Source organism: Entelurus aequoreus, linkage group LG03, assembly GCF_033978785.1.
Source record: "Entelurus aequoreus isolate RoL-2023_Sb linkage group LG03, RoL_Eaeq_v1.1, whole genome shotgun sequence".
In the NCBI taxonomy this organism is placed as follows: Eukaryota; Metazoa; Chordata; class Actinopteri; order Syngnathiformes; family Syngnathidae; genus Entelurus; species Entelurus aequoreus.
The window spans coordinates 18,482,923-18,496,516 of NC_084733.1; the positions used below are offsets into that span (position 1 = coordinate 18,482,923).

Genomic DNA, 13,594 nt, shown 5'->3' on the forward strand with positions numbered 1-13,594 from the left:
TACTTACGCCTCCAGTAAACGGGGTAGCATTCCCCATCTTTGACGTCCACTTCGTAAAGTCCTCCCCGAACACAAACAGGCTCCACGTTGATGCCAATGCTGCCAGGGTCCCTCTCATCCATGCTGTTGGTGGATGTCTCCAGGGAGACACTGCCCGTCCACGTCTCCGCCGGTACTCCACCGTTCTCTTCCACGGGTGCATCGCCGCGGTCGGCCTCCTCGCCGGGGTTGAGCTCCCAGTATTTCCGAAACATCAGCTCAATGTTCAGCGAGTCGTGTCCCACAAAGGGCTTCCACGTCTTCTTGTCCTCCTTATAAAACCACCGCACTTCCTCGGGTCCGAGCTCCACCACCACGTCGCTGAAGTGGTGCCGGGAGCTGTTGGACCGAGACCGCTTCCTCCTCTCGAACAGCGGGCCCACCACCGCCGCCACCGCGTCGCCATTGCCGCACTCCACCGAGTCGCCGCCGATGAATGGGGCGGTCGGGGGGAAGTCCAGCAGGAGCCCGTCCTCGTTCAGGTTCAGGTCCAGGTGTGGCGCGTCCAGTCCGGGTTGGATCGAAGACATCCCGGCCTGCACGGTGTCGTCCATGGGGCTCATGTCGTGACAGCACTCGTAGTCCCACTTTTTGTTGTTGTTGTCAGCCGCTGTCACCCCGACTTGGGGACACTTACTAGCATCGCTGTGTAAAGTCTGCTTCAACACGGAGCTAATATTGTTCATAACTGTAGCATCACCACCCTTCGCGCCCGTTAGCTTTAACCTTTAAAAAGGACGCCATTATGCTCTCCAATTAATACATTTTAGTCCCATGAAGCTTCTAGAAGGGTCTAACAGCTAGCTAGCTCGCCAGGGCTAACGAAGCCGGTAGAACTCCGAAGCTAACCGGACAACATGCTCGTAGCACTCGTGTTTTAAAACTCCTACGCCATCAGCCGACCAAAAAATAAATAAAAAATAAGACTTTAAAATGAAACGATTTCACCCGAAACGCCGCGAATTACGTGACTTTTATGTGTCCTGGGGGGAGAGTTTCATCAGGAATATGTGATGTCAAAGCCCGCACTTCCATAGCGACACTAGCAGCCCAGCGAGCAGGAGCGAATGAGTGTGCGCGTTCACGGGTGTTGACAGCTGACGTTGACGCATTCATTTGGCGAGAGCGCGTACGTACGACGCACACGCTTTGTGGCGTCATTCACCCGACAGTTGGCGACAAAAAGACCCACGGATTTGTACTTATTTTGATTTCTGTTTCTTGTCTGTTTGTAAATGTTGAAATTTATAAATATAAGTTTAAAATTGGAAAAAAAAAAAAAAAAAAAAAGATCCACGGAGTTACAATAGTCATGACAAATTTGTGCTTTCTTTTAAAGATGTGCTATTGGGATTTACACTGTATGAAAAAAAAATTTGAAAAGGAATTTTACGTTTACAACCTCATTATAGTATAATGTACTTATTCACTTATGACAAAGTTTTACTTAAACAATAAATAAATTGCCACACAATGTACTTTCTTGGTAGAAGGAATATGGTGTATTATAATATTGTTCTGGCTACTTAAGAGAGTAAGTTCTTAAGGAGAACTTACAGCAGAGCCAATGGGAGGTCCTCTATTTTGCCCATAAAATCCAATAAATAACCATTCAAAAACCAACAACAATACTTCATTTATATTTTGTGACATTAATATTAACCAAGTATTAGTGATATTGTTAATATAAGCGCTAAAGCAGACAAACTATTTGTGCCTATGTTTACATCATCGAGTGGTCTGCTTCCTTGCTCCCTGGAAGTTTATTGTAGATCATAAATCATGCAATGCTACCTGGACAGAAGAAGTCTGAGGAGGTAATCCGATAAGTTGGTACACTTTGACAGCCATTAAGGGCCGGAAATGGTGAGTATGAAATCTTTTTTTCATACGGTGTAAATCCCAATAGCACATCTCTAAAACAAAGCACACATTTGACATTAATATTGTATCAATCGTTTTTAAAAAAAAATGTATTTATTTTTTTATTTATGTTTTACAAAAAAAATGTTTTTATTTGACACAAATAACATTTTTAATACAAGCCAATAGTATAACCATTATGTGATTGGCATCTGATACGTGTAGTGCATCTGAGTCTGAAAATGACATAATCACTGTGATAACGAACCCTGGCCGCAGTTCTGTTATTTACTCATCTGGACTGTGGAACCATTGGCACACATGTTTGTATGTCAGAAACTGACATTTGGGCTTCATGTTTTATTGTTTTGTTTTTAATGTTTTATTGTCTTGTTTTTAATGTTTTGGATTGTGTTTTTATATGTTTAATGGATCTTAAGGTCTGCAATAAAGATTGATGATTATACTATCAATAGTATAATCATTATACTAATGGCTTGTATACTATTGGTACATGGTAAGTGGGTTATACTTGTATAGCGCTTTTCTACCTTTTTTAAGAACTCAAAGCGCTTTGACACTATTTCCACATTCACCCATTCATTCACACACTGATGGCGGGAGCTGCCATGCAAGGCGCTAACCAGGACCCATCAGGAGCAAGGGTGAAGTGTCTTGCTCAAGGACACAACGGACTTGACTAGGATGGTAGAAGGTGGGGATTGAACCAGGAACCCTCTGATTGCTGGCACGGCCACTCTTCCACCTTCACCACGCCATCCCCTATTGATAGTATAATAATTATACTATCAATAGTATAATAATTTTACTATCAATAGTAGAATCATTATACTATTGGCTTGTATTAAAAATTACATTTGTGTCAAATAAAAATATTTTGTAAAACATAAATAAAAAAATAAATACATTTAAAAAAAACAAACACAGACTGACACAATATTCATGTAAAATTTGTGCTTTGTTTTAAAGATGTGCTATTTGGATTTACACAGTATGATAAAAAAAATTTGAAAAGGAATTTTATGTTTGCAACCTCATTATACCAGTGTTTTTCAACCACTGTGCCGCGGCACACTAGTGTGCCGTGAGATACAATCTGCTGTGTCGTGGGAGATTATCTAATTTCACCTATTTGGGTAAAAAAAACATTTTTTTGCAAACCACTCATTATAGTCTGCAAATGATGTGTTGTTGTTGAGTGTCGGTGCTGTCTAGAGCTCGGCAGAGTAACCGTGTAATACTCTTCCATATCAGTAGGTGGCGGCCGGTAGCTAATTGGTTTGTAAAAGTCGGAAACAGCGGGAGGCAGTGTGCAGGTAAAAAGGTGTCCTATGCTTAAACCAAACCAAAAATAAACAAAAGGTGAGTGCCCCTAAGAAAAGTCATTGAAGCTTAGGAAAGGCTATGCAGAACGAAACTAAAACTGAACTGGCTACAAAGTCAACAAAAACAGAATGCTGGATGACAGCAAAGACTTACTGCGGAGCCAAGACGGCGTCCACAATGTACATCCGAACATGACAATCAACAATGTCCCCGCAAAGTTTTTCCACATCAGAAGCCCTGGGTTGATAGATCGGTCCGAGAGGCTTTGAAAGCGCGCACCTCAGCCTACAGCAGAGGGCGCGCGACCGGCGACATGCACCGTACAAGGCAGCGTGCTATGACGTCAGGCGTGTAGTGAAGCAGGCAAAGGGAAGATACAGAGACAAAATGGAGTTTCAATTTCAGCAGGCTGACTCCAGAGCTGTATGGCAAGGAATCAGAACAATGACAGACTATAAAGGCAGCCCCCCCCCACCTCCCCCCACGGTGAATGCTGATGTCTCCCTGGCAAATGAGCTAAATACCTTTTATGCACGGTTTGAGGCTGCAAATTCAAACAGCAGCCTTCATGGCGCCGCAGAAGAGGGTGTGGCCACTGGCTATGGAGACTCAGCATTCAGAATAACAGAACATGACGTGAGGAGAACCTTTAAGAGGGTGAATACCAGGAAAGCCACAGGGCCAGACGGCATTCCCGGTTGCGTCCTAAAAGTCTGTGCTGACCAACTGGCACCGGTATTCACAGACATATTCAATCTGTCCCTTGAACAGTCCGTCATCCCCACCTGTCTGAAAAAATCCACCATTGTCCCTGTTCCAAAGAAATCTGCCCCTGCCTGCCTCAATGACTACCGCCCCGTAGCCCTCACCCCCATAGCCATGAAATGCTTTGAGAAGCAAATCAAAGACCACATACGCTCCTCCCTCCCCCCCACTATAGACCCCCTGCAATTTGCACACCGCCCAAACAGTTTAACCGACGATGCAATCACACACGTATTGCGTACCGCCACGACACACCTGGACAAAAGGCAGGGGAACTATGTGAGAATGCTGTTCATAGACTACAGTTCAGCATTCAACACCATAGTCCCATCCAAGCTCGTCATCAAGCTCAAGGACGTGGGCTTGAACTCAACCCTCTGTCAGTGGGTCCTGGATTTGCTGACAGGGAGACCACAAGTGGTGAGAGCAGGGAACTGCACCTCATCAACCATCATCCTCAACACCAGTGCCCCCCAGGGCTGCGTTCTGAGCCCCCTCCTCTATTCACTCTACACACATGACTGTGTGGCTAAAAACACCACAAACTCCATTGTGAAATTTGCTGACGACACAGCTGTGGTGGGCCTGATCTCGGATAAAGATGAGACGGCCTACCTGAGCGAAGTGAAGAACCTGGCACTACGGTGTCAGGAGAACCACCTCGCCCTGAACGTCCGCAAGACCAAGGAGATCATAGTGGATTTTAGGAGACGGGGGGAAAGGAACTACAGTCCACTCAGCATAGATGGGACACCGGTCGAGAGAGTGACCAACTTCAAATACCTCGGAGTGACAATATCAGAAGACCTGTCTAGACCACACAAATAGACAACGTGGTGAAAAAGGCACGACAGCGTCTCTACTTCCTCAGGAGACTCAGGAAGTTCAAACTAAACCAAAAGATCCTCAGAAACGTCTACTCATGCACAACAGAGAGTGTCATGACTGGAAACATCACCTCCTGGTTTGGGAATAGCACCGCACACGACCGCAACAGACTGCAGAGAGTGGCCAGATCAGCCGAGCGCACCATCGGAGATGTGCTCTCAACCATCTGCAACATCTACACCAGGCGGTGTAGATCCAAGGCCAAGAAGATAGTGAGGGACTCTAACCACCCAAGCAACTGCCTCTTCTCACTGCTGCAGGAGGAGCTTCTATCCCCAAGCCATCAGACTGCTCAACTGCACCGCTGATTAACACTTATCACAATTGCACAAAACCGCACGCACAAGAATCACTTTACTTACCACTGTAATTACCGGACTACAATTCTCTTCATTCAATGACTGTAAATAATGTAAAAACAAGAGTATAAAGAAGTCATACTGTTCCATTACCTCTGTTCATACTACTGTCACTACTCAACTGCCAAAAGAACTGTAGACACCTTAATATGTATTACTTCCTATACTGTATATACTGTGTATACTGTATATACTGTTATACTATTTGATATTGCACTGGTACTGTATGTGACTACTGTACTTTTACTTGTACTGATACTTCTACCATAACTACTGGGACTTATTGTGCAACGTATTGTCTTGTAATTAATGTACATCAGAGCTATTCAAATTGTTGTATTTTTTGTATTTAGTGTATTAGATTCAGCAACTTTAACTTTTAACTTAACTAGTGTTTGGATCCCACTGTACGCAATATCTGAAGAGCATGGAAAAAAGCATTTCACTGTGGTGTACTCTGCATGTGACGAATAAAACCCTTGAACCTTAAACCTCGAAGAAGGATGAAAACAACTGAAATATTCTTGATTGCTAAAACAAAGTAGATGTGGGAAATATCGCTCAAAGGAAGACGTGAAACTGCTACAGGAAAATACCAAAAAAAGATATAAAGCCACTAAAATAGGAGCGCAAGACAAGAACTAAAACACTACACACAGGAAAACAGCAAAACACTCCAAATAAGTCAGGGCGTGATGTGACAGGTGGTGACAGTACACCTACTTTGAGACAAGAGCTATAGTGATGCATACTTGGTTATGGTTTAAAGTCATATCCAAAAATTGCGACAATTACTTTTTACTGTCAACTGAGTTTATGATTTCTGCTGGTGGTGTGCCTCTGGATTTTTTCAATGCAAAAAATGTGCCTTGCCTCAAAAAAGGTTGAAAAACACTGCACTAGTGTACCGTGAGATATTGTTTGGTGTGCCGTGGGAAATGATGTAATTTCACCTAATTGGGTTAAAAATATTTTTTGCAAACCAGTAATTATTGTCTGTGCTGTCAAGAGCTCGGCACAGTAACCATGTAATACTCTTCCATATCAGTAGGTGGCAGCAGGTAGCTTAATTGCTTTGTAGATGTCGGGAACATGGTTTGTCGGGATCACAATATGCAGACGACAGCGGGAGGCAGTGTGCAGGTAAAAAGGTATCTGATGCTTAAACCAAAAAATTAACAAAAGGCATTAAAGTTTAAGGATGGCTATGCAAAACGAAACTAAAACTGAACTGGCTGCAAAGTAAACAAAAACAGAATGCTGGACGACAGCAAAGACTTACAGCACGTGGAGCAGACAGCGTCCACAAAGTACATCCATCCGTACATGACATGACAATCAACAAAAAAATAGGAGCGCAAGACAAGAACTAAAACACTACACACAGAAAAACACCAAACAACTCAAAATAAGTCACGGCGTGATGTGACAGGTGGTGACAGTACACCTACTTTGAGACAAGAGCTATAGTGATGCATGGTTAGTTATGGTTTAAAGTAGAGATGTCCGATAATATCGGCCTGCCGATATTATCGGCCGATATATGCGTTAAAATGTAATATCGGAAATTATCGGTATCGTTTTTTTTTATTATCGGTATCGTTTTTTAAATTTTTTTATTTATTTTATTTTATTTTTTTTAATTAAATCAACATAAAAAACACAAGATACACTTACAATTAGTGCACCAACCCAAAAAACCTCCCTCCCCCATTTACACTCATTCACACAAAAGGGTTGTTTCTTTCTGTTATTAATATTCTGGTTCCTACATTATATATCAATATATATCAATACAGTCTGCAAGGGATACAGTCCGTAAGCACACATGATTGTGCGTGCTGCTGGTCCACTAATAGTACTAACCTTTAACAGTTAATTTTACTAATTTTCATTCATTACTAGTTTCTATGTAACTGTTTTTATATTGTTGTACTTTCTTTTTTATTCAAGAAAATGTTTTTAATTTATTTATCTTATTTTACTAATTTTAAAAAAAAAGTACCTTATCTTCACCATACCTGGTTGTCCAAATTAGGCATAATAATGTGTTAATTCCACGACTGCATATATCGGTTGATATCGGTATCGGTTGATATCGGTATCGGTAATTAAAGAGTTGGACAATATCGGGATATCGGATATCGGCAAAAAGCCATTATCGGACATCCCTAGTTTAAAGTCATATCCAACAATTGTGAGGACGACTTTTTACTGTCAATATCGGCTGCTGAGTTTAATTTTTTTATGTTTTCTGCTGGTGTTGTGCCTTAGAATTTTTTCAATGAATAAAATGTGGCTTGGCTTAGAAAAGGTTGAAAAACACTGCATTATACTATTGGCTTGTGTTAAAAATTACACTTGTGTCAAATAAAAAAATATATTTTGTAAAATATAAATTAAAAAAATAAATACATTTGAAAAAAACACAGATTGACACAATATTCATGTCAAATTTGTGCTCTGTTTTAAAGATGCGCTATTTGGATTTACACTGTATGAAAAACAATTTGAAAATGAATTTTACCTTTGCAACCTCATTATACTATTGGCTAAGTTTTATATTCATAAATGTAAGTTTCTCAACACCCGACCTGTTTTTTTTGTGCCTTTAAAAAAGAATTAGAACTCTACTTTAAAACACTCTCTACCTCTAACAACCAAAAAGCTGTGAAAACTATGATGCTGTGCTCCAAATTTGGATTATTTACGGAACTTGTGTGAGACTAAGGCTTTACATTTTGTTACATTATATTTTGCATTCTATTTTAGTTACTTTTTTGAGACTACAACCCCCTGCCGCTGTTTTGTACTGTTTTTGTACTGTTTCTGTACTTCTTTTGCTTATTATTTCTTGATTGTAAGTAAATGTTCAAATTGTAAATAAAGGTTTATAAAATTCAACAACAACAAAAAAAGGACAATAATACAGCACGATCAAGACTCAAAATTATATATTCCACTTTTGTTTAAAAAATACATGTATATATGTATATCTCTGAGGACATGCTTGTATTAAAAATTACATTTGTGTCAACTAAAAAATATATTTTGTAAAACATAAATAAAAAAATAAATACATAAAAAAAACACAGATTGACACAATATATTAATGTCAAATTTGTGCTTTGTTTTTGTACTTGTTTTGTTTATTATTTCTTGATTGTAAGTAAATGTTGATATTATAAATAAAGGTTTATAAAATTCAACAACAACAAAAAAAAGGACAATAATACAGCACGATCAAGACTCAAAATTATATATTCTATATTTGTTTCAAAAATACATGTATATATGTATATTTCTGAGGACATGCTTGTATTAAAAATTACATTTGTGTCAAATAAAAAAATATATTTTGTAAAAAAAAATACATTAAAAAAAACAGATTGACACGATATTCATGTGAAATTTGTGCTTTGTTTCAAAGATGCGCTATTTGGATTTACACTGTATGAGAAAACATTTGAAAATGAATTTGACCTTTGCAACCTCATTATACAATTGGCTAAGTTTTATATTCATAAATGTAAGTTTCTCAATACCGGACCTGTTTTTTGTGCCTTTAAAAAAGAATTAGAACCCTACTTTAAAACACTTTCTACCTCTAACAACCAAAAAGCTTTGAAAACTATGATGCTGTGCTCCAAATTTGGATTATTTACTGAACTTGTGTGAGCCAATGGCTTTACATTTTGTTACATATATGTATTTTGCATTCTATTTTAGTTACTTTACTGAGTTTACAACCCCCTGGCGCTGTTTTGTACTGTTTCTGTACTTGTTTTTTTAATTATTATTTATTTGCTTGTATGTAAATTTTGCAAATTATAAATAAAGGTTTATAAAAAAAAAAACCAAAAAACGGCTCTCTGACGTCTTATGGACAGTTGTGGCATCTTGTCAACGTACGAAAAATGCCCTTAAATTGATATCTTTATTGAAAAAATGTAAAGTGATTTAATCAGCCCTGTTTTTGTCTTTTTGAATTTTGTATTTTATCATATTAATAATATTTATTAATTTTAATACTCTATTTGTATTTTCTTTTATTTCCTTTCCTTGACATGTTTTGTTAAAGTCATAATTTGCTCAACCTGATATGTTGAAAGTGCCTTGACTTTTATGTACATTGTGGCTATATGTTTGTTGTTGAATAAAATAAAATAAAATAAAATAAAATAAAGATCCACAGATTGATTGTAACCAACATGCACACGTGGAGCAGTACTGTGATACTCAAATATATTCTAATAATAATTAAAAAATATATAATATTTTATTTACTTGTTACTTGTCTAAGTAACTCTCGCAAAATACATTTCTGTCATTTTTTTAACTTATAAATCTGATGATACATGTATTAAATTACTCAAAATGTGTATTGGCCCAGCTCCTAAAATGCCACATTGGAGTAACAGCCTGGGGTGAATGGGACTTAGTCTGAGACCAGGGGGTACAGAAGGTAGTTTAAATGATTATATCATCATCAAATATTCAATAAGCTAATTGAAATGTAAATTAAATTAACTGGGAATAACGGTATTAAAGTTATAACCGGACATCTGCGAAAGTAAATGGTCCAAATCGTGCATTTGGGACATTAACATACACTCAGGCCATGTATTGTTTACCACTGCACTACACACGTTCACCCACTAGATGGCAGCACGTACCTTCTTAAAGAAAATCACTGTCATGACTATATTGAAGGGTTTACCATTTTTTAAACCATCTTCCCTTGATTCATGGAGAAAATCTAACTATTTATTGACCTTAGGGGGACAATATAGCTGCAGTGTCCACATGTTACTGCTATGTTTACATCTTTTTTGCAATGGCATATTTCTTTAAACAAGTACACAATGTGCATATTGTATGTTTCCCTGTGCAGGTGATCCAGTGGGAGGTTTGGTGTTTAGGTTGAGGGGGTTGGGGGGTGTACAGCGGAGAGAGGCCCAGGCAGCTGTCTTTGGAATAAACAGACATTATCCTGCTGTGTGCTAATTTACTGCAGAGTGGGAATTCACCTTTTAAACGCGGCCCCGCCCCTTCCAGAGAACATTGACAAACCGCTTGCACAATACGTATCGCCACCCTGTCATGAATGGTTTTCTTTTAGCCTCAAAGTGTATTTTCGACTCTGTCGGACCATTGAAACTGACTGTAATGTGCATGCCAGGCCAGCAGTTGGCGATGTTACTTTGTAAGCACAAAAAGAACCGTCACTACCCATATGGCACTGGAAGATTTGATCGGTCCACACATGCGCCAAGACTACATCGTGCACGTGCACGCCATCACTGTTCCCATAGTTTTTTTGTAATCTTTAAATTAATATAAAAGATTACAAACAAAACAAACGTTGTGTAAGAATACAGTACTCATTTTGAAACCGTAGCGATCCGTTTAGATACTTGAAAAATGTCCTCAGCAGCCTTAGATGGCAAAGAAATTCATCTTTTTTTGACCGCATTTTTCGGGCTATAAGGCGCACTTAAAATCCTTTCATTTTCTCAAAAATCGACAGTGCGCCTCATAGCCCGGTGCGCCTAATGTACGCCGTGATTCTGGTTATGCTTACCGACCTCCAAGCAATCTTATTTGGTACATGGTGTAATGATAAGTGTGACCATGAATTGATTAACATGGACGTCAATTTTACGGAATATGTACTGTACTGTGCAATCTACTAATAAAAGTTTCAATCAATCAATCAATCAATCAATCAAAAACCAGTAGATGGCAGTCATACATAAGAGATATGTGTAAACTGCAAGATGACACCAGTAAACAACACCAAAACTTTAAATGTTCCATTGAGAATATAGAACATCACACACGGCGCTCAAAAATCTGTCAAAATGTTTTTTGTACGACCGCGGTAAGCTATGAAGCCGCACCGCTTGATGGATTGTCGGTGCATTAAACATACGAGTATTATTATGGTGTGTGTATAAGGACCGCAAATTGAAATGTACCAAATTTAAAAATACAAAAAGGACAGAAAAGCTATGGCGAAGCTTAGCACAGGAACAGGAATCAAAGATCGTAGAAATACTCAACGTAACGTGTAGGGATGATGTCCGAAACCGGTTCTCCCGATTGTTCAAAAAGACATTTTTCGTTGTTATCTGTGCTGTAAAGTTCAAATTTGAATTACAATAAAAAAGGAAGTCTGAGTCTAAGTCTAAAAGAACCGATTACATGGATCCGAATCCCTTTTTGAGAACCGGTTCCCGTTATCGAAGCCACTACACCGTATTTTCGCGACCACATGGCGCACCGTATTAAAAGGCGCCGTGTCAGTTACGGTTGCTATTTCTGTATAAATAAGGCGCAGCATATTTTTGGGTGCAGGCATGGTTAAACATACGCTAGCTTAAAACATACGCCATCTTAAAACATACGATAGCATGCTTGGACGCTGTTTTAAAAAGGCAGCAGGAGCAAAGCTGAGTTCGGTTGTACTTTACTGAAGTATTTATCAATGTACTCACATTATTTTTTGATCAATCCTCTTCCACAAACCCATCAAAGTCCTCATCTTCTGTGTCCGAAATGAACAGCTGGGCAAGTTCTCCATCAAACACGGCAGATTCCCTCTCCTCATTTTCAAAGTGAGTCTCGTTGTCCATTAGCATAGCAAGCTAGCACAACAGTAAAAGACGACTTCTCTTGCCCCGTTGTGCGTATCGATTTGCTACCGTGCTGGTCCCCTTCTTCTCCAGTGTGCTTGAGAAGTGAGCGTCCATGTTGGTGATGTGTTTGGCGGCAATTTTTTTTTATTTACAACGCCATACTTGCCAACCCTCCCGAATTTTCCGGCAGACTCCCGAATTTCAGTGCCTCTCCCGAAAATCTCCCGGGACAACCATTCTCCCGAATTTCTCTCGATTTCCAGCCGGACTTAAGACACGCCCCCTTCTGGTCCGTGCGGACCTGAGTGAGGACAGCCTGTCGTCACGTCCGCTTGGCCAACCAAAAAGTAGCCACAAAACACTATACCGTATAGTGTTCTGTGGTTACTTTTTGGTTGGCCAACGGTTTACGTTGTATTGCGCACCCTGACGGCAAGTGTGGGAGTCAATTCTGAAGTATGAAGTAAAGAGACGTAACTTCGTCACCTCGCCTGGTTATTGACTCCAACCCAGAATATTACACTGCCCATACCTATGCTCCTTCAAAGGCTGTGCTACTGTCTGCAAAGCATTGCACTTTCAAATACAACAATGAGTAGAGAGGAGTGTTATGTGTGTATATGTGTAAATAAATGAACACTGAAATTCAAGTATTTATTTTATTTATATGTATATATATATAATAAAATACATATATATATATATATATATATATATATATTAGGGCTGTGAATCTTTGGGTGTCTCACGATTCGATTCAATATCGATTCTTGGGGGTCACGATTCGATTCAAAATCGATTTTTTTTCAATTCAACACGATTCTCGATTCAAAAACGATTTTTTTCCCGATTCAGAAGGATTCTCTATTCATTCAATACATAGGATTTCAGCAGGATCTACCCCAGTCTGCTGACATGCAAGCAGAGTAGTAGATTTTTGTAAAAAGCTTTTACAATTTTAAAGGACAATGTTTTATCAACTGATTGCAATAATGTAAATTTGTTTTAACTATTAAATGAAACAAAAATATGACTTATTTTATCTTTGTGAAAATATTGGACACAGTGTGTTGTCAAGCTTATGAGATGCGATGCAAGTGTAAGCCACTGTGACACTATTGTTCATTTATTTTTATTTTTTATAAATGTCTAATGATAATGTCAATGAGGGATTTTTAATCACTGCTATGTTGAAATTGTAACTAATATTGATACTGTTGTTGATAATATTCATTTTTGTTTCACTGCTTTTGGTTTGTTCTGTGTCGTGTTTGTGTCTCCTCTCAATTGCTCTGTTTATTGCAGTTCTGAGTGTTGCTGGGTCGGGTTTGCTGTGTATTGTTTTGTTGGATTGATTAATAAAAAAATATTATTATATATTTTTTTATAAATAAATAAAAATAAAAATAAATAGATTTTTAAAAAATGAGAATAGATTCTGAATCGCACAACGTGAGAATCGCGATTCGAATTCGAAACGATTTTTTCCCACACCCCTAATATATATATAGCTAGAATTCACTGAAAGTCAAGTATTTCTTTTATATATATATATATATATATATATATATATATATATATATATATATATATATATATATATATAAGAAATACTCAAATTTCAGTGAATTCTAGCTATAAATATACTCCTCCCCCCTTAACCCTGCCCCCGAGGTCCCCCCCACCCCGACC

The 13,594-nt window shown here is 38.7% G+C and overlaps 1 protein-coding gene across 2 annotated transcripts in view; it reads right to left on the bottom strand.

The window, feature by feature from the left end:
- ddhd1a (DDHD domain containing 1a) overlaps nucleotides 1-1,160 on the bottom strand; it is a 28,585-nt gene extending 27,425 nt beyond the window's left edge. The window contains exon 1 of one of the 2 annotated variants that reach the window (XM_062041416.1): nucleotides 8-1,160. In XM_062041416.1, coding sequence (XP_061897400.1) covers nucleotides 8-725 — 718 coding nt within the window. In that variant the 5' untranslated portion in view covers nucleotides 726-1,160. The remainder of the gene's footprint in view (nucleotides 1-7) is intronic. The other variant, XM_062041417.1, reaches the window with a different exon arrangement.
- Nucleotides 1,161-13,594: the final 12,434 nt, after the last annotated feature.